The 27,205-nt window shown below is 33.7% G+C and overlaps 1 protein-coding gene across 1 annotated transcript; it reads right to left on the bottom strand.

The window, feature by feature from the left end:
* Window positions 1–214: 214 nt before the first annotated feature.
* On the bottom strand, window positions 215–26,693 carry LOC113511801 (proteasome-associated protein ECM29 homolog). The gene is made up of 37 exons (XM_052894907.1): window positions 26,534–26,693; window positions 26,292–26,410; window positions 25,219–25,347; window positions 24,581–24,699; window positions 24,383–24,508; window positions 24,031–24,142; window positions 23,417–23,556; window positions 22,852–22,948; window positions 22,357–22,446; window positions 21,896–21,981; window positions 20,888–21,000; window positions 20,227–20,382; window positions 19,757–19,883; window positions 19,138–19,254; window positions 18,596–18,899; window positions 18,205–18,379; window positions 16,782–17,159; window positions 16,039–16,388; window positions 15,512–15,619; window positions 15,133–15,246; window positions 14,622–14,736; window positions 13,753–13,936; window positions 12,621–12,739; window positions 11,669–11,838; window positions 10,970–11,076; window positions 9,878–10,007; window positions 9,156–9,277; window positions 8,102–8,321; window positions 6,913–7,167; window positions 6,507–6,696; window positions 6,057–6,199; window positions 4,946–5,097; window positions 3,981–4,173; window positions 2,364–2,502; window positions 1,757–1,981; window positions 1,344–1,415; window positions 215–404 (listed from the first exon to the last, which is right to left on the bottom strand). The coding sequence occupies exons 1-37, from the start codon at window positions 26,583–26,585 to the stop codon at window positions 277–279; spliced, it is 5,676 nt and encodes a 1,891-aa protein (XP_052750867.1). The 5' UTR covers window positions 26,586–26,693; the 3' UTR covers window positions 215–276.
* Between the last annotated feature and the right edge of the window lie 512 nt (window positions 26,694–27,205).

Genomic DNA, 27,205 nt, shown 5'->3' on the forward strand with positions numbered 1-27,205 from the left:
TAAATACTAGTCTTCATTTATGGGAGCTAATTTTAACAGCTTGTGAATCGCCATACATTGGATTATTTGACTTGACAATAATGTTATTTCAGTTATGTAAAAAAAATTAAAATCTGAAAGTTTCTGACCACTTCTAGTAGAAAGAAAAGAAAATGCACGTTTGCAACTATTTGGTAAACAACTAAATATATAATAAAGAAATATTCAAAACAAATTCTTTATAAATTCATTTTATTATTACGATTCCACTGTGAATAAATAAAAATTACACATTTTCTACTTAAAATGAACTTTGATACTATCAACTTTGGTTCTAATTTCATGTGATGAATCCTTTGATAGATCTTGAGCGTAACACTGGTATATTTCTTTTAATTTATTTAATTCTACTGTTCTGTTCAAATCTGTAAAAAAAGGTACAATTTTATTGACGTAATAATTAACGTTTTATTATATCAACACAAAGGGTAAAATTGTATGCTGTGTTCAGGTTTGGAAGGTAATAGGTAATAACAGGTAAAAATAGCAGTCAATTTATTGAGTACTATGATGCCGAAAAACTGCTAAAAACCGACAAGATGATTTGTGTCAAACGATCGAAATCATACTGAATAGACACCAAACGTATTACTGATGTCAATTAATAAAAATTGTGTACCACAAAAATCGACATTTATTGTAGCTAAACCAGTTATTTTTCACTTAAAAATTAAAATACTGAACTGATTTTGGTAAAATTTCTATGGAACCAATCTGTGGGTATATCCTACCAAATAAAAAAAGAATTTTCCACATAGGTTTAGAACCAACGCGAGTTATAAACTTACAAACATATAAAAAATACAACCGAAAACCTTTTTTCTTATAGTCTGTTGAAAAGTACAGTATTTTTTTTTTTTCAAATATTTATGCCCTATTTAATATAGAAGATTATTTAACCCTTTTAGTGCCATTGATTTTTACTCATATCTACTTAAAAATGCCAAAGAAATCTTTGTCGTGTTGATGTCATTTACCCTTGCCTCTGAAAAAAACTGTATCTCCTCCAAAAATTATTCAATTTTAATATTTTTTTACAGCAAGCTAAACAGCGACTGATTTCACGAGCGCTATGACGCTCGTGGCACTTTTAGTTGCAATGCGCACGAGCGCGATGGCACTCGTCGGCACTCAAAGGGTTAATATACATTCCTATTTTCACATCAGTTTCCTTATAGAATAAGCAGAGTAAACAAAACAATAATGTCTTATTGAGATTTATTGTTCATAAATCTTTTATCTTTCCATACAACCCACTTCATTATTACGCGACTTAAATATCAAACTTGCATACAGTTTATTACCTTTTAATTGTTTTATAAGTATTTCCATTATATTCAGGGCGTCTCTCCGGTGCCTTACTTGATTGCTGTTTTCTATAATAAAACATAATGTTAATTAGAATTTATTATAAGCAGTAAGCAGATACAATAACGAAATCCATAACACCGGTACAGAAGACCCATACAAACATTTTAATATTACTTTTATTAGTCTTAGAACTTAGTCTCAAAATAATACATGCAAAACATTTTTTTTTTTTTTTGGATGCACAATAAAATTTCTTAATATGAACTTTTTACAATATAAAAGTCTCTTAACATCCTTGTTATTATAAAGTTGTGATTAGTAGAGTTTTGACCATTTGTTTATATCATCATCATCGTTACATTTCAATTTAATCAGTGCATTAAATACAAATTCTTTTAACACTTACTCAACGTGTAATCGACGATGAATGAAATATGCTCCGTGACATTAGCTATAGACTTATCCCTGTTGTTTGTGGACACGTTGTCCGTCTCCATGGGCTCGTCAGTGCTCAATATGGTGAGCCTCTCTAATACGCGCGTGATGGACGTCAAGATGGCCAGTTGCGTCGACCTTGAACTCGACGAGTACGACTGTGCGCAATGTTCAAAGAACACGTCTTGATATTTATCTGTTGACACACAATATTAGAAGAATTAGATCAAACATTTCCCAATTTGTTTCAATTTAAAAAAAAAAGGAGATAGAGAAGGCAATATTGATTATAATTATATTATTTAAAATACTTTTATTGCTATATTATTTATTGTTGTATCGTAAAATTTTTAATAAGGCGTATATAAAAAAATATTAAACAAAATCATTTTGTAATAAATATAGTAGAAAAAGCACTAAATAATATCACTGATACAAATATAATCAAGTTCCATCATAATGTCACAAATAGTGAATTCTAGATTATTGATATGAGGTGAATAAAGATGTATTTATATATATAAAAATATATAAAATACATCTACTTGCATAGTGTTATTCAGAAATAATATTATTACCTTGTGTCTCTTGGTCTTTTGGCCAAGCTTTGCCTAAGAGTTCATAAGCCGCTTCTTTTAATGCAGTCAATTGTTCTCTCCTCTGTCGAGCACCTTCATTGTCCTCCTCATCTGATTCCTTGCCAACTGATGATTCGTCCTAAGGACAAAAGTATATATCTATAGAAACATGTCATGTACGAGGTCTGTCCGGAAAGTTCGTATAAAAGTGTTCTGGAATGCGAGAAAGAGGAGTGGGGAGGCCAGGTAAGCGCAGGACCTCTTCCTTATGTCCCTAACAATGCTTCAGTTCTGGTCTGACCGCCGTGCGGTGCGAACTGGCTTGTCACGCCATCTGTGAAGTTACCTCTTAACGAAACCCCGTCGGCATGGAGCCCGCTTCCGTTGAAGAGCAGCGCGTCGTAATCAAGTTTCTCTCGAAACTCGGCAAGAATGGCCGTGAAAGCAAAGAGTGGAAGACATCCGGGGAACCACGAACAAAAAAATCAAGAAAATCCCGCTCAAATGTCAAGACAATGTTGATTGTTTTTTTCGATGTTCGGGGGATTGTCCATCAAGAATTCGTCCCTCCAGGCCAGACAGTTGATGGAAAATTCTACGTCGATGTGCTCAGACGCCTCAAAGCTCGTGTGGCACGAGTTCGTCCAGAATTGGCGCGAGAGGGGCGTTGGATTCTTCACCACGACAATGCCCCTGCCCACACCTCTCTTGTTGTCCGTGAGTTTTTGAGTAAAAATTCCATTACGGTGACCGAACACCCCCCCCCCTATTCGCCGGATTTGGCCCCGTGTGACTTCTTCTTGTTCCCAAAAACCAAATTGGTACTTCGGGGGCGGCATTTGGGGGACATAAATGAGATAAAAAAAGCTACGACGGGGCAGCTGAGAAACCTACAACCAGAGGACTTTCAAGGAGCCTTCTCACAGTGGAAACGGCGTTGGCACAAGTGCATTATGTCACAGGGGGAGTACTTTGAAGGGGATAAAATTGATTTACCTGAATAATTGTAAAATAAAATTTTTAAAAAACTTTTATACGTACTTTCCGGACAAACCTCGTATCTATGAATATTAATTACGATTATATTTCATAATTTTATTATACATATATGATACATATTTGATATATACTATAGATATTTGAAATCAAAAGATGGGAGGACGATTTACCTAAAGGATGGAGGAAGTCAGCTAGGGATAGAGGAAAGTGGAATCAATTGGGGGAGGCCTATGTCGACAGACAACCTGACCAACATAATGGTTGCTAGTAAGCTAGTTTAGTAATAAGTAACATGTAAGTTAAAGTAAAATTGTGGTCAGAGAATAAAGGCTTTATTATTATATTATTATTATTATACATATTTGAAACCATTTTTGTTAACCTTGCATCTCAAAATAGAAGATAAAACATTGGCGTATAACAAATTTAGTACTCGAGTTTAATATGCGAAAGAATAAGTAATTAATATCATAGACTTGGTATAACATACTAACTACTACACTTTATAATGTAAGAAATTATACAATCTCGTTGTATAAATTCTGTTGTTTTTGTAAAACCTTTACGACGCGCACATAAATAAATTCTGCAGCGTTTAACTTGAGCAATGCGACTGACCTTGGACAATATGACCTTCACGATCTCGTAGACTTGGTTAAAGCGGTCGCAGCCGGTCGCCGCGAGCGCATCCCCCAGCGCCGAGATAGCGTGCCGCTTGTACACCATCTCTTGTTTGCGACACTCCACTACCAGCGCGTTGAGGCAGTCCGACACTAGCGACGCGGGAATAGGAGCCTCGCCTTCTTTTACTCTAGTTTATAAAAACAAAACATTCTGTTTAAGAATCACTTCGCAGAACTAATTATTAATTTGATGATGGGATAAAAATATAACTTGTCACTACTCTGTCATCGTCAAGTTCTTGTAAGAGACAAAACATATAAACACCAGAGCAAGAATAAGAATATTTGACATAATTTTTTTTTTATACAACTTAGAATGGCAAATAAACTGACGGCCCATGTGATGGAAAGTGGTAACCATCAGTACCATGGACATAACAGAGTATACTATTTCTTTCGCCCATGATACCCCATCATGCGTTGCCATTCCTGAGGACTCGGATGTTATTCCTCTGTACCTAGTAAACTTACGCCATATCCCACCCTTCAAACTGAAACACAGCCATGCAAACACAACTGCTTCACGGTTGAAACACGAATGGGACAGAGGTACCCAAGCAATAGACTTTTGTACAAAGTCTCCCTCTCCCTCAAATAATTAACTGTATAGTCAATGTAATAGTAAGTTATATCCCCTTTTATGAAAAAATTCGCGCTTAAAAGTAGGAGTTACTGACTATTTAAAAGGACGGCAATTATTATAATTATTACTTTACTAGAACAGCTAAATTGCTGAGTCAAGAAATGCGATTACCCAGAATAGCAAAAAGAGTTTATTATAAGGTAATACATTCATTATTTTGTTAAAATTGTTTGTGCCGGGAACGACAAAATTAATTTTGTCCGAACCGCCAAAATATCTAGATCTGGGCTTGCTTACTATATAGTGGATATACTGACTGGCAGAGTTGTGCAAGGGCCTGCAGGAGGTGTTCCTTGCCGGCGAAGGTCTTCCCGTGCGCGGCGGCCAGCAGCGCCCGCAGTAGAGGAGGCCGCTGGTCGCCCACGCCCGCCGAGCACTCCTTGCTCACTGTTATTATCGCGTACGCGCCCTGCTCGCGATGACAATAACCAAATAAATACATAGCGCCGAGAAATGATGGAGGCCGCTACACCCCATTACAAGCAATATACTGAATTAAGTAATTCTCGATGCCCTGGGTTAATACCTGATGAATTCATCACAATAGACCAACTGTCCCAACTTTATTATTTTTAAACCTTATGTTAATTTTTAAACGATGTCTATACATATGTATATGGCAATACCGTATGGACAAACGCAGTGTAGGACGACCCCGCACTAGATGGAATGACAACTTCAAATGCATTGCTGTGATTGAATACAGGCAGCTCAAGACCATTCCTCATGAGTCATGACAGATAACGGCTGATATGATGATAATATATATGTAAAACAGAAACGCCGTACGCCACCTAAAGAAGACTTCCACTTTAAGTTGATACGATTGTCGGAAACGACAAACACAGTAAGTTCATAAAATTTACCATTTTTTTATATACATATATAGATATACACCGGTCTTATTTATCTAGGATCACAGACAATTGTTCTATTTATTTTAAATTTCAATAAAAAGAGTTTGAGGTCTAAATGTACTATTACTTAAAAGTGAATACAACATGCACAATTTTTTTCGTCCTCACTTTTCATCCCTAAACATAAAACGATTCACATTGCCAGGGATACCTATTTCCATAAAAAAATTGGATAAAACAAAAGTTGAGAAAAGATAGCCTTTAGTACTCTGCCTAGTCCATAATGCTAAATAACGTCTACTCTAATACTTGACTATAAAAAGAGTATTTCAAAGTGTAGATAATCGTGTATATATATATATATATATATATATATATATATATATATATATATATATATATATATATATATATATATATATATATATATATATATATATATATATATATATATATATTTATATAACAATTTACAAAAATTGCTAACTGTTTAAATAAATATGTAACGTACCTGAATCTTCTTCGTCCAACTACTAGAGTTGAGAGATTTCTCTATCTCTTCTCGTATCGCCGGAAGATGTTGTCGAATGCCGCTCTCCCGCGCTGGACTTATGTCTGTCCATATCTCCTCATACATCTCCACGGTTGATGAATCTAATGATACATTAACAATAAATAATTCTCATAATACATAGTTCTATATAATTTTCCATAAATTAAAGTCAGTTTTCTAATTTTCTTATGCACCTTATAATGATCATGCCTTTGACAGGTAAATTAAAAGTTTGAAATGCTTTAAATTTAGAATTTAAATCTCCACCACCTGGTCAATACTCTCTAACTTACTTTACAATCTTTTTTAATATAGTGTTTCTTGGAGTGTTCATCTCTGAATATTTTTCATTACATATATTTAAACAAATATAATTAAATGTTATAAAATTAAAGCGCCAACACTAACCATCATCCTTAGGCCCATGCATAGCCAAAAAGACCATAGGCGCCAATACTTCTTCGTTGTCTTTGATGTGTTCTATCTTGGCTTTGGCCACTGACTTTAGGGTGAGAGCGATTGCCGACCGCGATATATCGTCCTCTTTTGTTTCGTACAAATTCACTAATTTCTTCATCAACTTCTCAGCTGATTGAGGCTACAAAATAAATTATAAAGTAAATTAATGTCATTTTACAATCACTTCACGAGCTTAAAATTAGAATCAATTATACTACAAGATTCGATATATCTTCTTCACACAGTAAATATATTGTACTAAGGAGATATATATTGAAACTTTCAAAAACTAAAAGCAAAAGAAAATTGAACATTAATGAAATTATGTCAGATGTTTCAAAAACCCAAAACTTACCTTCGCATATGCAGCCACTTGACCAAGTGCTTCGGCATAATTTTTCCTAACCGTGGCGTTTCTATCGAAGGTGCCGTTCAGTAGATTGGACATGATCTTCCCGGCCACAGGTTCCAACTCCGCCCTGAGGTAGTGTGCCGCCAGCACTACGAAGTGGCAACACGCCACCTTGGTACCCAGTTGTGGAGACTTCATCAGCTCTAACATCTTCGGTAGCATCTCTTTAATTACATCGATGTCGACGTAGGGCATGCACTGTGAAATAAAATTATATTTACACTAGCCGTTACTAATTAGTTCTTGCATTACTTTCATTTTTATTTCAGAATAAACAAACCATTCAAATATCACATAAAATGAAAGTTTCAGAAATAATTAGGAGCAATAACATTGTCATAACAATAAGCTTGTCTGGAAGAGATTTCTTATCGATAAGGCCACCTTTTGTATCACTTTTCGTTAATATTTACTATATTTATTATTTTTTTTTTTACTTGATGCAATAAAGTATAAAATAAATATCAAACAACAACACAAAAAAAATATACTCGTACCTATGTTTATAGTTTAATTGGCAATGGAGTCGATTCTGAGTTGCCATTTCTCTAAATCTCTAAAATCAAAATTTCAATTTGATATATTAACATTAGAGAAACAGCGCCTTATAACAGGGATATACTAATATGTTAACAAATATGATAGCAGACTTAAAAAAAATATAATTAACGTCGATTCCGTATCGAAATTTAATTTTAATATTGTCGATTAATATTGTATATTAATAAATCAGAAGATAACACAAAAAGGATGCTACTCAGACAACCAGGTAACCCAGTTCTAAAGATAATTATTATTCATAATAAGATAGAAGTTCTGGAAAGCCTAAAGCCAGAGTCAATTAAATCCCGTGACCTGTGAAAACAAGGGTAGCGGTCTCCAAAGATTTACCACTTGTTGTAGTTTGTTGTATCATTGCTAATTTTCAAATTACAGTTTACTACGACCGTCATATATATATAGACAAACATTAAATACGCACTTTTAAACATATTTTAGGCTAACGTGGGCTGACACTTTTTTAGTGCCACTACTATAAATATCTACCACAAGCTGCTGTCGGCCAGTGCGGTGGTAAAGTCGAATGACTTAATCCACTGCAGATAAGACAGGTGTAATAGGAAGTACATACCTTAACGACGGTGTCGGTGGTGTAGTGATGGCGTGCGGCGGTAGCGCGCATGTCGTCCAGTAACTCGCGCGAGCCGCTGTCGGCGAGCGCAGTACTCAAGTAGGAAAGCTTGGCCGATTCCAGCTCGCCTGCCGCACCCACCAGCGCAGGTATCAGCTTGGATAAGAAGGGTTTGAGGCTATCGCCCGCTGCCGTCACTAGTTTTGAAACTGTCTGTAAGCTGCAAGTGTTCAATCGGTATTAAATTCTGATTGATTAAAGAAAATACGAACATCACGATGTTTGTTGGAATAATTTTTATATATTTTTTTTTCTTAAAATTTAAAATGACAAGCTGATGGCCCACTTGATAGAAAAACGGCCATCTACAGCCATGAACGGCACTACGGACATTAAAATAATGCACTGTATTGCAATAAGTTGGCAAACCTCCCTCTCCCCCTATAGGGAAGGCTTATATTCAGCAGTAGATATTTAACGGCAGATATGATGATGATGACCCACCCTTGAAACTGTAAATTGCTTAACAACAAACACGAGCAACCACTTTTATGCAATCATCTGATAAAATATCACTTCATATTATTTTCTCGTACTACAAGGTATTTCGTTATAGCTATACGCTGTTGGCGTACCAGAAAGAGATGACTGAAGCCAGATCAGCCAAAAAAGTCAAAATTTAAAAAAAAAAATATGGAACCACTAAAATGTACTATATGTATTATTAATAAGTAAATATGTTGCCACTGTAAATATATGACATTCGATTTATATGATCATAATATAAAGAAATGAATTTTGTATGCCAGATTCTGGTGAAGTGTGAACAATATTTATATATTATGTATTCAAATAAAATAAAGTTATTTGAATTTGTAAACCATTACTAACAACTTCCTCCCCTAGCCCCTCCCGCTACTCGAGGAGCAAATAATGTAATCTCTCCTAGTTGCTATATCAACAGGGTCCATAATTGAACCTGTTTCAATATTTACCAACTATAATATGAAATGCAATAAATAAATTAATAAATAAATGTGTGCGACCACCTCACCTGACGCTGCGGACCTCCCTGACGAGATTCGTAATGCCAGTGTCGAGCAACACAGGCAGGATCACTGACACCACCTGCTTTCCGTCCTTGCCCTGACTCACGTCCGACGCGCGGATACATAGCTGTAGAATGTATTGTACCATCAATAACTTATATATTTATAAAAAATACATATTGTAGCCGACTCTGGACCGGGAAGTCGACTGTTATAATATTTATTATGTGAAAGATGGCAAACAAGCTGCATGGACCACCTGATAGTAAGTGATTACGGTAACCCATAGACATTAACTATACCAGAGGTTTTGCCATTATTTTCTTTTGCAAGACCTCGGATTTTATAGAATGTTCTTATGGTTCCTGCGTATCGCATGTGCATAGCAACAAAAATGGTTACTTGTAGTAAACAAGTGACTTTTTTATAGCACTGAGGTGACAAACAAGCATAAGGCTCGCCTGATGATAAGCGGTTATTGTAGCCTATGAACGCCTGCAATACCAGGGGTATTACGCGCGCGTTGCCGACACTTTAATACCTTTTTTGCTGTAGTTTCTTGGAATAACCTCTACAGGGAGTTCATTCCATATATTAAACGTGTTACATATACTAAAAAATAAATTATAAAATTATTCTATAAAAAGATGCTTGTGTTAATCAGTGGACATTAAGTGTGGGAATGATGATAATTATGGTACTATGTACAAGGTAGAGAGGTTAGTACCTTGGAGAGTACGTTGGCTGTGGAGGTGGCAGCGTTGCGAGTACCCTCGTGTACATCATCCATGACGCGGAACAGCTGCGCCCACACTGTCGGCAGCTGGTCTAGTGAACTCTGCAGGCTCGCCGCACCTCTACAGATTAATAACAACTATTAGCCCCCTAGCGGATTGATGTTTTATCGGAATAAAAAATATCCTATCTCTCAAATCGAAGCAAACAATACACATTTACAAAATTTCATTCGGCCATTAGTGTGAACGAACACCGTGATCCGAGATTTTTATATATTAAAAAGATGGTGCTACATGTCCCTATGTATGTAGGTTCAAATAATAGTTGAAAGATTTATAGCACGACCGAACTTTTTGTTTCGGTTACTTTCGGTCGGATTTTTGAGTCTCTTTTATCGTGGAAAATCAGTCAAAACTACAGCAAAAACCGAAAATACATTCGAGAGAACTTATTTTCTGTGTCACTTCTATAAGTACTTTACATAATGGTGTTTTGCGATCTCTTCTACTTTAGATCTGACCTGACCCTCTAGTCATGTGGCAAACGAATTCATCGATGGAATCGATATCGCTAGCAAGTCTGTGAGATAGAATGAAATAACAATGTTGGATGTCTCATTCCAACTCAAGCCACTTGTCTAAAGAGCCGGGAGACTGATGGTAATACAGACTTCATATAATAACTTTAATATTTCCGTTGTGACCCTTTTATTCATGACAATTAAAACTCCCTACAGACTTATTTTCCCCAAATTTCCTTGATCGAAATATAAAAACAATTTTTGATATTTTATATAACCTGCTAGTCACATATTTGCATGTGACAGTTAAGAAAAGAAAAAAATGTTGGAACACGTGATACGACACGATTGACTTATGAACGTTATAATAGAAGGAAGAAAGGGAAGGGTGGGGCGACCATGGCATAGTTACATAAGACAAATCAAGAAAAAAGTTGATGTCATGTCATATCAAGAGGTGAAGAGACTCGATGAAAATTGTAGTGAGTGGCAACAGCTCTATCGACAAAAGCGCAGCTCTTATAAATATAAATAAAGTGACAGATATTAATATCAACTTACCTCAACAAATCAGCGAGAGCGTTACAGCAAGACATTCTTACACGCCACTGGTTGCTAGTCAAGTTCGCTACCAAGTCGTCCAATATCTCTTTATGATATTTTTGTACCTTTAACAAATTAAAGTCTCATTCAATACCAAATCCCCAAAAACAACTAAAAATGTAAATTATCAATAGTATTTATACTTAAATATAGAATAACACAGCAATCCATTAACACCACATTACTGGTATTATCATGCCAGTTTCTTTTTTACTGTTAACTTGATGGTATCATAACATTGTATTGTAACTGAACTTACATTAGTATGCTAAATTTCAACACTATCAGACACCAACTAGTAGTTATTTTTGAATGGATGATAATGAAATGGTAACCCCGCCTGCGCTATCGGTATACACCGGCAGATCACCCGTAAGGGAGGATAGGTGAGGATAAAATCAAGTCATTAAGCCTATCGCGAAAATTTTACAATAATTAATCACGATGGTTTTCAGAGGTAACCACGTGGAGGTTGACCTGACAAACTATTTTTTGCTAGCAATGGAGATTAAAATCCTCATTATTAAGAATCTTTTTCCCCCACTAACTAGTGATTATTAAATGCAAATTCTGATCGGAAAGATACGCATATGAAAGCATGTTAAATAAAAGCTTGTAAAAAGCCTTTACAGTGAAATTACTACTTTAAATACGAACCGTGGCATGCGTGTTGGGCACGAGGGCGTGCCAGATGGCGGCCATGGAGTTCTGTATGCGCGGCGTGGGGTCGAACCGGTAGCGGAACAGGCGCGGCACGATGCGGCCCAGCTGCGGCGCCAGCGCCGCGCCCGCGCTGCGAGCGATCGACTGGAACCCGAACGCGGCGCCTGCCGCCAGCGGCACATCTCGTGTTCACAACACTCGCATACATGCCATCAGAGATTTTGTACAAGTCGTCTATTTAGGTATCTCTGTCTGACCTGTATTTCTGCCATGAAGCAGCTGTGCTCACATGGCTGGGTTTCGGTTTGAAACATGTAATATGGCAGTAAAATTACTAGGTACATAGCATGACACCGTCGTCCTCAAGAATGGTAATATATGTAGTATCATTGTCATCACATCACTGTTATGATGTACATGGTAATGCTCATGTCTATCAGCAACAGTTACCGTTTTCCATCGAGTAGGCTGTCAGCTTGTTTGCCATTTTAAATAATCTAAAAAGAGAATATAGCCTACCCGTGTGCCAAATTTCATTCAAATCCGTTAGGCTCTTTGAGCGCGATTAAATAACAAACATAACAATAATTTACCAGAGGGAGATTTTGTAAAAAAAAGTCGTTTGCTTGGGTACCTCTGTCCCATTCGTGTTTCAACCGTAAAACAGTTGTATTTGCATGACTGTGTTTCGGTTCGAAGGGTGGGATATGACGTGAATTTACAGGGTACAAAGGAATAACATCCGAGTCCTCAGGAATGGCAACGCATGGGGGGTATCATAAGCGAAACAGTATACTCTGTTACGTCCCTGGTACTGTTTATGTCTATAGGTGACGGTTACCACTTTCCATCAGGTGGGCCGTTAGCTTGTTTGCCATTCTAAGTTGCATAAAAAAAACTTTTACATTTATAATATTAGTAGGAGACATTTTGAAAAAAAACTTACCTTTTTTAGAATTCCAAACAGAATTATGATGCGCTAAATGCATGAACTTGTATAACAGATCCGGTTGATTTAAATCTGAAGCTAGCGAACATAACTCCTTGTATGTGGAAAGATTCCCTCTGCAAAAATCAACATTAAAAATAAATGTTATTTAAAAAAACAATTGCTACTTAGAAAGACAAGAAACCGCCACCGCTGGTAAACTATTTCATACGTAATTCTATATACTAGCTTCCTACTAGTATTACTAGGCGTACAGCTAGTAGTACTAGGCGCTACCTTCACATAACTAGTAGTAAACCTTACTTATGTTTAATATGCAGAAACATTTCGGTTTGAAGAGTGGGATATGGCGTGAATTTACTGGGTACAGAGGAATAACATCTGAGTCCTCAGGAATGGCAACGCATGGGGGGTATCATGGACGAAACAGTATACTCTGTTATGTCCATGGTACTGCTCATGTCTATAGGCGACGGATACCACTTCCCATCAGGTGGGCCGTCAGCTAGTTTGACATTCTAAGTTCAATAAAAAAAAATTGTCTGTCGGTGTGTTACAATTTTATGGGCAAACTATTAAATCAATTTAAATGAAAAATTTGCTGAACTTGTGTGACAATTGTCAATTAACTAGATAAAGGATGTATTTATCGTAGTGTCCTACATTTGTCAATGTATAAATAAATACTAAAATTTATCTTTAAGTACAATTGTTAATTTATAAGAATAATTTAAAAAGATGGAAAAATTTAACAATAGCTCTAAACCAAATGTTGAATATAAGGATTATAATGTTATAATAAAAAACAGGTAACAGACAAAGTTACGTCACAAGTATGGGTGATCTATAAAAATAAAAGAGGGGGGAAAGGGATTGTTAGTAATGGAGACTGAGAATCCCATTGCTAGCAATATACCCAACCAGGTCGACCTCCTCATGGTTTTTCTTGGAAACTATCATGGTTAATTCCTGATGAATTCATTATGATGGGCTAACTGGCCTGTTTTCATTCTCATCTATCACCCTTCACTGGTGCTCCGCCAGCGTATACCGTTAGCACAGGCGGGGTTACCATACTATTTTCACCCATCAAATAAAAAAAATATATAAAATAAAAAAGAAGAATTACCCAGTAGGTGCTTTCCCCAGTTGGCCCTCTTCAAATATCTTGGTGTCTTCCGTGACTTGTGTGACAGACCGCTTGCCGCTTGTCAACTGATCTATAATCTGGGACACCAGAGCTTGTTTCTGACTCTCGTCGGAGTTCTGATATACAAGACTCAGACCTTTGCTGGCTACATCTTGCACTATCTCTGTGAAATGAATTATTAACGTGTAAACAAGCGCTTAATAAAATGTAATTCGGATTGTGTTCTTAATAATAAAAATATCAAACATATTTAAGCTACTGTTTAGTAGGTTTTGTATTCTTTTGCGCTATAATAGTAATGTAATATTATAATAGTAAATATAATAATGTAATATTCAAACCTTCAATATTTAGATACATGAAATTTCAACCAATAAATTAAAGATCTTTAAAAATAAAAACATAATAAGTATACAAAACTTAATAAAAAAAAGCATTTAAATATTACAGATTTCTCATGAATCTTAGGATGTTTTAAAATAATTTTTAATTCAATAAAAAGATAATAATATGTTATTATCATAATACGATTATTGATTATTTTACTGAAACAGGTGGACAATATCAAATATGCATATGTATATAATATGCATATATGTGTAATATGGAAAGGTGTAGAACTTCTAGTACTAATGATGATGGTCAATCTTTGAGTGTTTCTAATTAATATTTTTATTAAAGAAAGCTCACATACTTCCTGTCTATCTCACCCTCTCTCTGACCACCCCTCTATCTCCCTCACCTCTCCCCCCTGCCAGTCTCAGTAATAATTGATAAAATATATCTTTAAATAAATCTAATATCTATTCAAAAATATAATATAACCAATATTTATACATTTAGCTTACCACTATTCTCAGAAAGGAAGTCCATAAAGACATCCTGCAGTACTTGCAGCTTGTTCTTTATAGGGACACGTTCCGGGCAGTTTTTGAGCAGTGCCAGTAGCCATATACTTGTCGCCTGTAATTTATTTTTTATTATTAATTCATTTTAGCTTAATATTTTTTACATAATGGTGTTAACCAACCTTACAATCCGCCTTTTGTTAAACGAACACCACAATAAAGATCTTGGTTTACAGTATCCAGTAACATAGCGGCCATATATTTCAAACAACTCACAGAAACACAAGCAATAAACTGTTTTGTGATTGAAATAGGTGAAACAGAGGTTGTCACGTCAACTATTTTGTACGAAATCTCCGTTTGATTTATTAATTTTATAATTACTGTTTGCCTTCTCATGTATATTATTTATAATTAGTATAAATTTAGATATATAGTAATGTTAGTAATTAGTAATTTTAATGATATTAAAGAAAAGAAAAACGAATCGTTAACATGATAAGTCACACACTTGTCTGGAATGGGGATGGGGATGTTTCCCGATTTTGAATAGCTCCTGCAGCAACCACTCAAGTAGCTCATCATTTTCTTTCAACGCCTCCTGATTTGTTATTTTATCGGGTCCCTAGAAAAAATAAACATTTATGTATATTCATATGTTTGGAGTTCAATATTCATAAAGATAGATAGAAAAAGATCCTAAGCCTTAGATATGTTAGAGTAATATGTAATTTTAAATAAATATCACATCACTATTATCTAAATCGATATTTTCATATAGTGATGTGGTAATTATTTTAAATTTAACATTATATAACTTTACGTTCGGAAATTCTAATGATAATATATATGCATATAAAATACATAGTTACATAAGAAAAACATTCTACCTCTTTAGGTAATTCTGTCCATAGATCTCTATTCTCGTTGGAGTTAACTCCTTCTACGCACAGGACTAAAGATTCACCAATCTGCAAGTGAATCTCAAACTCTTTGCTCTGAAAATAAGGAACAATAATGTAAAAAACTAATAGACATCAAACTCCTGCGGGGATAAAATGAGGGGCAAAAATAACCCCTTTACACGAATCATAATATGTTTCATTCTATATGATCTGCTGATGTAACTGTACTAGTAGCCAGATTTTCAAAATATTTATACAACATTCAAGACATAAGTTGTTGAACAAATTTAGCTAATTTTATCGATTTTAGCAAATCCTGTTGGGCGATATGTATACAACTATATTTAGGAGTTACGGAAATCTAGACGGAATAAACTTTTGTTGCTGACTGTACGTAAGCGCGTTCCGCTTACTTAGAGAAGAAACAAGTCGGCAATACAGAAACAGTTGTTAATTTTAATGTCTCTAGTATACTCATGCTACAAATGAAATAGTCAACCAAACATACTTACATCTTTAGCCATCTGCAAGAAACCTTTAACAATTTGCTTCGGGAACGGAAACCTCTCGCCGCAACATAACAAACCGAGCGTGTAAAGCGCTTTCTCTTTTACTTTCGACGGCAATTTCGCATTGCCCACTATTTTAAACAACTTGTCTGCTACTGCGAATTTAGTGATGACGTCATCGTTCACTATTTCCGTCTCACTTTTGTTGATGTTGAACGGGTTGTCGGTTTCCATGAGTGCGTCCTGTTTCGCAGTGGAGTTAGGTAGCGGCAAGCCAGTGCAGCGAGCGAGTAACGATATTGCAGAACATGTTGTGCTGACCAGTAGCGTTTGCGGGTTAATTAAATAATTAGCTGAAATAATTTGCTATTATCACAATTAAGGAAAACGATGATAAAACAATTAATATGCCTGACTATAGCTAGGTGATTCAGATATCGAATGTCAGCATGAACCTCATAAAGTTTTCAAATACATATTTTAGTTAAAAATATTTTATTACCAATAATATTTACAAAAATACGTAAATATATTATCCGGAAAATCCGTCAATTCAATTAACCACTTCCAAGTAAACTTTTTTATGGAACTTAAAATGGGAAACAAGTTTATAGCTAACCTGATGGCAAACGGTAACTGTCGCCAAGGACAATAAAATCCGATGCCTACAGTAACTATCGTATCCATCATTACTAGCCACTTCTAATGACTAAATATTACTATAATAAAAATATATACCTACTTACCTAAACATATTACACCCTGTTTAAATGGTTCCCAATTCGCGGCATTAAAACCTTTACCACCAAACTTTCCTTTTTTCACCATCACGACACACCTCTCAGAAATGTGCGCAAACGCACACAGATATCCACATTGGCTTTCCAAATTCTTATTCCCTTGTCCCTGTACCACGAACTCTGTAATCTCTTTTTCAATCGCCGTTTTATCGCTTGTATTCACTGTGATAATCGCGTAAATCACCGCGGCAGTATCTCTGATCTCCTCCTTGGTGCTAGTCGTAAATAGAGTCTTCAGGAATGGCAGTAAATTGGCATATTTGCTGGCCATTTTCTCTGGCACACAGCCGACAATATCGAGGAAACAAGTTAAGGGCATTATTTCTGAAATTAGAATTAGGATACATTTTTAAAATCTATATAATTAAAATTCGTTTCTCTATTTTATAAAAGTGATAAGAATCACAAAAAGGTTCGACTAGTTTCAGAATCAATTCGCGATCCTTGGTCATAAGCGACTGTGAAACGAGCACGAACGTCACTGCGTGCCTTGGTCCGCTGAGCGCGAACTGTAGGCGCTTGCGGGATCGTCACAGATAAGAAAGATGGTGTTCGGAACTCTTCGGGTATGAACGGCTGGGCTCCGTAGTCTCCTCAATCAGACTCGTGCTCGTGTCATAGTTGCTCATGACTAAGGATCAAGAATTAATTCCGAAATCTAATTACACGTAGGTTAAACCAGTAGTTATTACATTAAAATATAATATGTGCTTAGGAAACTTTTAACATTAAAAATAATCACAAAGTTTGTGATTGACTATTTGTAACATTAGTTTATAGACTTATATAAATGAATACTGTATTATGTTTAATTCTTAGTTCGATATTAAAACAACTAGTATTTTTTTGTTTGTGATTGACTATTTGCAACATTAGTTTATAAAGTTATATAAATGGATACTGTATGTGTACTTCTCAGTTCCATATTAAAACAACTAGTACTTTTTTTGTTAATAAAACTTGTGTATAATGTCAATTAAGCGATAACGAAACTTCACATATAATTTAATTATTGAAAATACAATTAATAAATATATATATATATATATATATATATATAATTTCTTTCTCAGAACATTCACCAGCTAACCATCAATCTGTTGCAAATAATAAATTATCCTATAATATTGACTATTCATAGTGTGAAGCACATTACTAAAAGTAAATGAAGTTGCAAGTTTAATTCTCAGTTGAGCAAATTTAGGAAACTAACTTCTCTAAAGCTGCTTCAGTCTGAATGTTTTAGAATATATCTCGTGATGTTCGCTGGTTGCTTTCTCATGGCACAGGGTAGCCTAGTTTGAGGACCTAGCTACTGATATAGTTATACGTCAATTAATATAATATGTGTGCGTCTAAGTATACGTACCGGGACTGGCTGTCAGTATAGTGGTGATCATGGATAAGTATCTCTCCAGTACTTCGGTATCGAGCAGGTTGTCATAGAAGTATTTGGTGAGGAGCGGCGAGGTCCCATTTGGATGATTCGAGCAGTCCTGCAGGTCTGCATCTCTGTTCAAGCACATGCGCATGTACCTCAGAATCTGGGGACATTTAGCACCTATTTGAGATTAACATGAATAACCATATCTTTTTAAATGTTAATTTTATTAAATCGATTCTGAACTGTCATCAAAATAAAAAATAATATCCCAAAAATATATACATAAAAAATAGACAAAATAAATCTTCTGAAAGAGCTACTATAAAGTTTACTTTTAATTATTGACAAATTCATAAATTGGAATTTATGACCTCACCTCCTGGTATGTCAGCGGATGAAACTGCAACACTTGATTTCCGATCACGAATCTATGTTTAGAATTGGAGCCCGTCTTCCTTTTCTGCATTTGCTCCCATATGTAATTAACAACGTCTCTAAATTTCGGCACTTTAAATTCCACCACTTCCTGTGTTCTGTCCCTTTCTTTCTTAGAGGTATCCTCATCTATATTAACAACAGCTGTCTCCTTCCTTGACACGTTGTTGACCACATCCTCAATTTCATTTGGACGAGATGTTCCATATAAACATTTAAGAGCTTCAGTCGATATTTCATCTTGACTAAAATTATAATTCATTATATTAAAATAAATAATTTAAAATAGAGAATACAATAACCAAATAAAGAACTAGAAAATACTATACTTGTGTTTAAAAATCTTTCAAATTAAATTTCACATATTTTGTAACTTAAATAATTTTGCTTGTACATTCCCACGCCGTATATGCAGGCTAATTGGCCATTACTAGTGCACTTCGAATAGCGTATACGATAATACAAATATAAATAAATGATCACCTGTCACCGCTGGCTAGCAGAAGTAAGTATCTGGAGGGCACATAGTCCTGCGGGAACACAGTCGCCGAATATCTCATAGCGACGTAGCGTATCATGGACTCGTCGCTGTGCATGTAGCTGTAATGAAATAATAATAAGTACGCACCACACAATTACCGCTATTTTGGTTATATAACAGCTACTTTATCTGTTTGTATATCATGGAGTGAATAGAATACCAAATGCAAAAAGCCAATTTCAATCACATAATAATGTGAGGTGATGTTAAAAATTCAGACGCCCCTCTTGCGCTGGTAAGATTTCTCACTAAACTTATAGCGGTACGCTCCTGTTCCCCGATCCCCTAAATAATACATAATAAAATTAGGAAAATAAAAATAATTATTTATGTTATATTCCTTTTAAATATAAAATAAATACTTAATTTTATTTTTAATAGACGTAAGATTTTCTTAGGCCCTCTCCGTGTAAGTAAAATTTGAAGATATTTATATGCAAGATTCCTCCCCCCCCCCCTTCCCTCCTGCCCCAATTCCATTATCATGACCCCATTCAAATAATGAATGAATGAATGTTCGTAATTTTCAGCATGTTCAGAGCGGATAGAAAGCATATTTACTGGTCAAGTAAAGCAAAAAGCGCCAAGGCTTGTGGTTCATCAAATGGGCTCGCTGGTTTGTTCACTTCCATTTTACTGCTCTGCGATGTACTCGGACCTTCGGCTGTAGATGATGCTGCAGGCTTCTCTAATAACAAATTTGAACATCATATAATCGAATTCATTAAAAAAAACATAACTGAAACTTGTTCATCAGTTATGACAAGCTTACATACATTTAAGCAAATTACTGGCTGAAATCAGTAATTACATTACTATATTATTACTCCATTTAGTATAAAATCACATTGTACCTTACGAGTTTAAATAGACTCCATACTATTGCCAAAAATAAAGCTGGCGATAGTATTGTGACTAAAAATATTTAAAATCTCCTTTTATTTATTAAACAAACTAAAAAAACTTGTAATAAAAAGTATTTTGTTGTATAAGTACTTAAAAGAATATTATTTGTTTTTTAACTTTATTACCTTCAGGTGAGATTTTATAAGCGACTGCCATCTCCAGAAGCGCGTCTCTGAGTGCAGTTTTCATCTCAGGAACCGCCTCCGGAATCTTCTTCACGAGCTCCTCCAGTAAAGCAAACTGATTGTTGATACTCTCAGGACACTTCATTGCCAGTCTGCCTGTTAGAAACATAATAATTTAAACTTTATTAATTAGTATTATGAAGGTACAAAAAACGGCAAATCATTCGCTACCAGTCAATCTTTGGAAAGAGGAAGAGATATTTGCAGCTAACATAAACAAAAGACGTAACAATACAAATAAAACTACCAAGTTAATGTTAAATGAATACAGTCACCTATAAACATAAAGCTACAGACATCACAGAATATTTTGTGGTGCCCATAATATTCTTCATACATATGTTGTCATTTTTAATTACTATTCTCCACCCACACCAAATTATACTAAAAACTGCATGGCTTATTCATGATACATACAAAAAAAGATTACTCCTTCAAAGTAGATATACGTAATATGATGATTTATTCACTTTAAAAGTCTACCTAGTCCATAAAACTTCTGAGATGGCGGTAAATGAAAAAATATAAATCTTAAGGTAATTTTTAATGGAGTCAGCTAGAGAATGTTTTAATAAATATTTAAAATACACCAATAACAAACCTAAGCACATGTAAGCCTTGGGCTGGTGTTCGGCATGTTCTTCAGATCGAATTAACTTGAGCAAACCCTGTAGAAACACTGTCGCTACTTTCTTCAGTTGGGCCTCGTCACCACTAAAACATAATATTGTGGTTGATTGTTAATACAATATATGAGATATAAACGATGAGATTAAAATTTTAAACGCATTGTAAATACTTATGTATATATATAAGCTTTAAGGGAAATCACTGTAAACCTCTGACAATGTACTTTACTATGAAATATTAAAAGAAAAAATATTTCTTTAAATGTTCGTTAAATATAAAATATTAAGTCGATTCGTTATTTACAGTACAAAATTAGAACCTTATAATAACCACAAAAATGCTTATTTTAAGTAGGGTCACACTCACCTACATGCGTACTATCTATATATCAGTACCCATTTTCTAAATATAAACATTTAAAATGTCTAAATATAAACATAAAATAAGGAATAATGTGAGCATTTTATTATCATATGTGGGCATGCGGCCATATGGACGCGTGAAGGTTGGATGCATGTATTCCATATGCGAGTGTGTGTACGTGAGCGTGTATGCGCGAACGAGTAAATGCGTGTGTGTACGTGCGATTGTATACATACATGGACTCGTGCGTGCGTGTGCGGATTAGTGTAGAGTACGTTATATGAATGTAAATGCAGGTAAATAAATATATTACGTGCGTTAGTATGTATTATTTATAAGATTTATAAGATTTATAATCAGGTAAATACGTTTTACGCATGTAAACAAATATATGATTATTTTTAACGCATGTATCGTATTTTTTTTAATGTGATCCTATAAATAAATAAATGTGTACGATGTCAATACGTATGGTTTAGATTTAGAGCGTAAGTTATAGTCACATAACGATAACTTTTTTGTAATTATTTTTAAACCTGAATGTTCTGAACCCTTTCATTAGTTTAGTGCCCAATGATTTCCCTGAAGCCCTAATATTATTAGGACATCCTCTCACCCATTGATGACGTTGAGCAGAAACATGAGTGCACTGTTTCGTAGACGTGAATTCGTATTCGGATCAAATAATGATGAAAATACAACCTGCAAAAAAATATACACTTTAATTAAGGTGAATTTGTTGAAGATTTATGAATGTTTGATCTAGTTCATCTATTCATATGATACTAGATACTAAAAGGTACTCTTTAGGCGACGGCCATATTGAAAATATTACAATATTGAGTATTACATATTGCATTGGCACCAGAACTAAAACTAGAGAAGAAATTTTAGCAAAATCACATATGATTTTGCTGGAACTGGCTCTAATTTAGTTTGCAAGATATGACCTAAACAAACAAATTGCAAGTGAAATAAAACCTTGTAAAAATTGTTTTTGTAAAGTAACACCTTAGTAAGTTAGAGTACAATGAAGTTTAGATTAGCAATACAAAACCTAGATTAAGAAAAAATAACCTGAACACAATGCGGGAACATAATAGCAGGGCCGGTTGCTTTGTTCAAATACTGTATCAGTTTTAGACGCAGTCTTGTACATGCTGGAACCTGCAATATAATATTAATTTAAACAACATGTGAAACTAAGTTAAGTACATACTTTGTATCATTTCTTACAAAATCCTTGATTAATTCCTGTCCAGATCGAATATATTTTTATATAATGGTATCATGCAGCTTTGCCCGCGTGAATTAAGATAGAAAGATGTTAATGTATGAACCAAACTTTTCAGATATGAATCAGCTATTTAGATTAAATAAATATTCAAACATCATTCCAACCTCAGATATTTATAATATTACAAGGAAATAATTTTATCTGAATTTACATTATATAATAATAATCATTATGTCTATACTTATTTCCCCCAAATAAATTAACAACTATGTTTATAAGACAAATCAATGTAAATAATTGTAAAATATATATAAAAAAAATACATAAGAACCGACCTTGCGATCATCTGGTGGCACTTTCAATCCTCCCCAAGTACCCAAATATAACGAATAAAGTGGCGCCACCACGGCCGGCTGCGACCAATCCACGGAACTGTACATTCAACACAACATTATGCATATGTATAAAAAAAAATCTAACTGTAAATAAAATATATTTTAGCTATTGAAATTAAAATCTCTTACTTTCGAGCTCACTTCTCATCCTAATTTAACATTTAACTCGTAGTATATGCTTAACGATTTTTACGAATCTTTATTTCATATTTATTTAACTCTCTATTGCACCAAAACCATAATACATAAACATAATATACAATGACAATTAAAAAATTCACATGAAACTTAGTAGCATAATTTTTTTTTATCACATAATGGACCTTCAATTAATTATAAGCTGTACCTGTGACTATATATATGTCCAAAATTAATTTGTTTCTTCTACTCCAATACTACATATATACCAAATTTTAAGACTTTTAGTTAAAGCATCAAAAGGTAAAAAAATAGCACCATCTATGTAAATACTATTGACATACATTGTTAAAAAATGTACAAGTACCTGTTAACCCTTATCAAAGGGCTGTTGGCATGATTAGCCACACTGAACCGCGAGTCAGCAGCAGACACGATCAAAGTCAGCAGAATGTCGTTATTGTTGAATATATCCTTGCTTATGAAGTTCACTATCGAAAGTTTCATCTGCACACACAATTTTATAAAGTATAATAAAAACCATCTATTATAATATCATCTATGAAAAAATAAATTTAGAGTTACATTTAAATCGAAGCTTACTAAAATATGACAACAACAGAAATATCAGAAAATCTTCAAAAACAATTTTTGGTATTTCTGATTGATTTTTTATACAGTATTTTGAATAAAGGCTCTTATCGAGTCTGAGTCTAATTAAACAACTACTAATATAAGATGTAAGTTTGCTAAGTTTGCTTGATGTAAGAATACACCAATATAAATACTTATAATACAGTATGACTATTATTCAACTATGGTCTTCTTTTGTCTATAGCAAAAAAAACTTTATGATACTTGGAATAGCATACAAGCTGTAGGCCCAACCAATATAAAGTAGCAACTGTATCCCATCTGACCAAGATATTCCTCTTATATTGTCATTTCTGAAGACTACTCACTATTCACTTAAAATAATACCTCTTCCAACTGATTAGGATTCAGTTGATTTTTATCCACAATCCTCTTATAGGTCCTCATGCTCATTCCTGGTGGTACCTGAAAGTCACTTTCGCCAGCATTTGGTAGGGCCCTAGAAAAAATTTCAATTTAGAATAAATCTTTTTACCAGTTCAATCACCTATTGTTATATTTTGTACAATTTTGAAAAGTGATAATTTATGAGAGAAGAGTTTATACCTCTTTCAACCTTAAAAATAAAAATATACATTTTAAATTGAATAGTCAGTGTTACTACAGATGGGTAAAGATTTATTTTCTGTTCATCAAGTATATTTATTGAGATTTAAATATATGTATATATAATGTTTACCTGTATGGCAACAAAAGAACATCCGTTGCAAACTTCAGTATCAATGAAGCAACCTTCGGTTTCTCTTTTAAATTTAAATTAGCCTCCTTGATATCACCCAAAAGTGGCATAACAAGCATTAATAACCTGTAAATGAAATTAAATGAAGCAGACTCCATAACAACAGTAAATAAAAAAAAATAGAAGTTATTGACTTACGAATCTTGATGTCCCTGAGGTTTGTTTTCTAATGCTTCCAGTAAAGAAGGTGCTAAACTTAACTGCTGATCACGAGGCAATCTTGGAAAGCCCATTGTTATATAAATAATTGAGAAATTCTGTAAAAAAAGAAAATGTTTTTTAATAAATGTTATAAAAAAAATTATCACACTTAATAGGTATAAAATATACAAGACTAACTCTAGAAATTTAGAACTAAAACACGTACAGTAAATAAAAAATTGAAATTACATCACTTTGGGTATTTAAAATACATTCTTAGTTCTTTAATATTTCTTTACAGTAGCTGGAATAATATGAGTCTCTTAAATGTCTTGCTTCAAAATACAAGTAAGAAACTTTATTTTGATTGAAAAGTGGTATAAAGAATGGTACATAATATTTGAATATAGTTCACACTTTTCACCAGAATCTGACATACAAAATTTGTTTAATTGTGCTATTATGCTATGCTTTGAACACAAAACAAAACTTCTTTATTATACTACTATAAAACTTCTTTGTTGTATATAATTTAACTTGGAATTATTAATATGTATAAAAATCCACATTTGAAAAAAAAGAATAAATAAAATTATTGTTAACTAACAAAACAAAATTAATATATTTATACTCACAATAATAAAACTATTGGCTGTAGGATCCCGATACAACTGTAGAAGGGTTTGCACAGGCAACTGTACATCTGCACGACACTTCACACGCTTGTTTACATGGACCAGTAACTCCATCACTTTGGTTCGAACCTTCAATATTAAATATCAATATTATTTTTAAAACTTATGTTCATGTTTTTGTAGGTACCATGCTCACACTGAAGAAGACTTGAGTATAAAGACAAAATAATTATTCACACACATAATATTGATTTTCTATAAATATAAAGATGTATATGTATAAATAGGCATAGTTTGTTTAGAACTTAATTAAAATTTAGACAAACAAATAATTGATGCAACATCTACTAATTTATTAAATGTTTAAATTTTTTTGCTAATTTCATTTAGAGGTGTTTGTGTAATAATTTTAACACAACTTGGTTGTTATCAGACTAGCAAAAAATCTATTTCTTTATATTATATTATAATTAATAATAACTGTTTGCTGTTACTTAAAAACACTATTGTTGTTTTGTAGATTATTTAAAATAAATAACAATGTAACAGCTTCAAAAACAAAGTTCTCAATCTAGTTGTATGTGTTGTTTATGTACTGTATGAAATTATTGTATCTACTATGACATTCAAATACAAATTTTTGTTTATGAATAAATAAAATAAAAAAAAATATTATATTTATATTATTTTAAAGCTATTTTAAACTTTTAGAATTTGTTATTTATAGCTGAATACTACTTGTATTATTCTACCATCAATGTACACTCTTATAGTATGTACATTGTAGGTAGAGTCAAAATTGTATGTTTACTAAAGCATAGTATACATGTTTTCCTCTTATCTATATTAGCCATTATGCTGAGACTTTTTTTTTGTTATTTCAAAAGATCAGTAACATTTGTACTATTCCTCCACATCCAATGGCCATTTAAAAATTATTGTGATCAAGTAAATTTGAATAAAAAATATTGTTCTATTCTAATTACAGAATTTTGTGGACATTATTTGCCTTATTTTAGTGATTATATAGGTGGCTCTGTGCCAGCCACAGCTTAAATTTTTTAAATACAAACCTGTTCATGAGGCGACGATAGTTTCAAAATAACTGGAGGCAAAAACCTCGTGAGACAGCTCTCCAGTTGATCATCAGTGTCAGCATTGCCAAGTCGGAGAAAAACGCGGTCTAAAAGCACTGAAATAAACACACATGACGTAGAAATAAACAAAAAGTAGCCGGTTAAAAACAATAGGTTAACATCTGTTATGATAACATTTTAATAATTTATAATGAAATGGTCTAGAAACCGATACACACTTAAATCATTGGAACAATCGTTACTGCCTTCCGTGACTTCCATCTCGGACATCGCGGAAGACTTCCTGGCGATTTTATTTTAGAATACAATAGCACTTCGATCTTCCAAATAGAAAGTAAAGCAGAAATCTGGAGAATGATATACAAATTTTTGAGTAACAATCATATTATGTCACTGTCATTATGACAATCAGTAACACTTAATCGTTGGTCCAACGGGTATGGCAAAGATATAAAAGCCATAAAGTTTAATTTTCAATATTCGATAACGATGTCGTTTCTAGGAGCACTGAACTTATCTCGATATTTATTGCAATCGATAGTTTACTGTCGACTTAATAATTTATTTACATATGATTATAATTACATTTTTGTACATATTGATGTACAAAAATGCAATAATGTTATGGCAATTTGTTAATCAGAGTTTCGATTTTTTGCATACGAAATAGCAAAAATAAAAACTAAGTAAATAAATAAAACAAAATATTTTAGAAAAATTATTCAATATTTATTTAAGATTGAGCCAATAAATTAAAATTCTTGTCATTAAAAAACAAACAAAACATGTAAAACCAAACTAATTTATTATTTTATTATTAAGTAAGTCTCATTATTGCAGAGGAATAAATTTTGGAATTGTCTAATAAGGCAGTAAATTTATAAAAATAT

Source organism: Galleria mellonella, unplaced genomic scaffold (assembly GCF_026898425.1).
Source record: "Galleria mellonella isolate WM207_F2 unplaced genomic scaffold, CSIRO_AGI_GalMel_v1 utg117, whole genome shotgun sequence".
Classification (NCBI taxonomy): Eukaryota; Metazoa; Arthropoda; class Insecta; order Lepidoptera; family Pyralidae; genus Galleria; species Galleria mellonella.

Excerpts from the sequence above, each read along its gene's own strand:
- LOC113511801 (XM_052894907.1), bottom strand. The coding sequence starts at position 26,585 with ATGTCCGAGATGGAAGTCACGGAAGGCAGTAACGATTGTTCCAATGAT. Across the intron at positions 19,255-19,756 it reads CTTTTTGCTTTACTTGACCA|CTACATGCACAGCGACGAGT; the intron begins GTAAATATGCTT and ends ATTTCATTACAG. Across the intron at positions 405-1,343 it reads ACTTATAAAACAATTAAAAG|ATTTGAACAGAACAGTAGAA; the intron begins GTAATAAACTGT and ends CTTTTTTTACAG.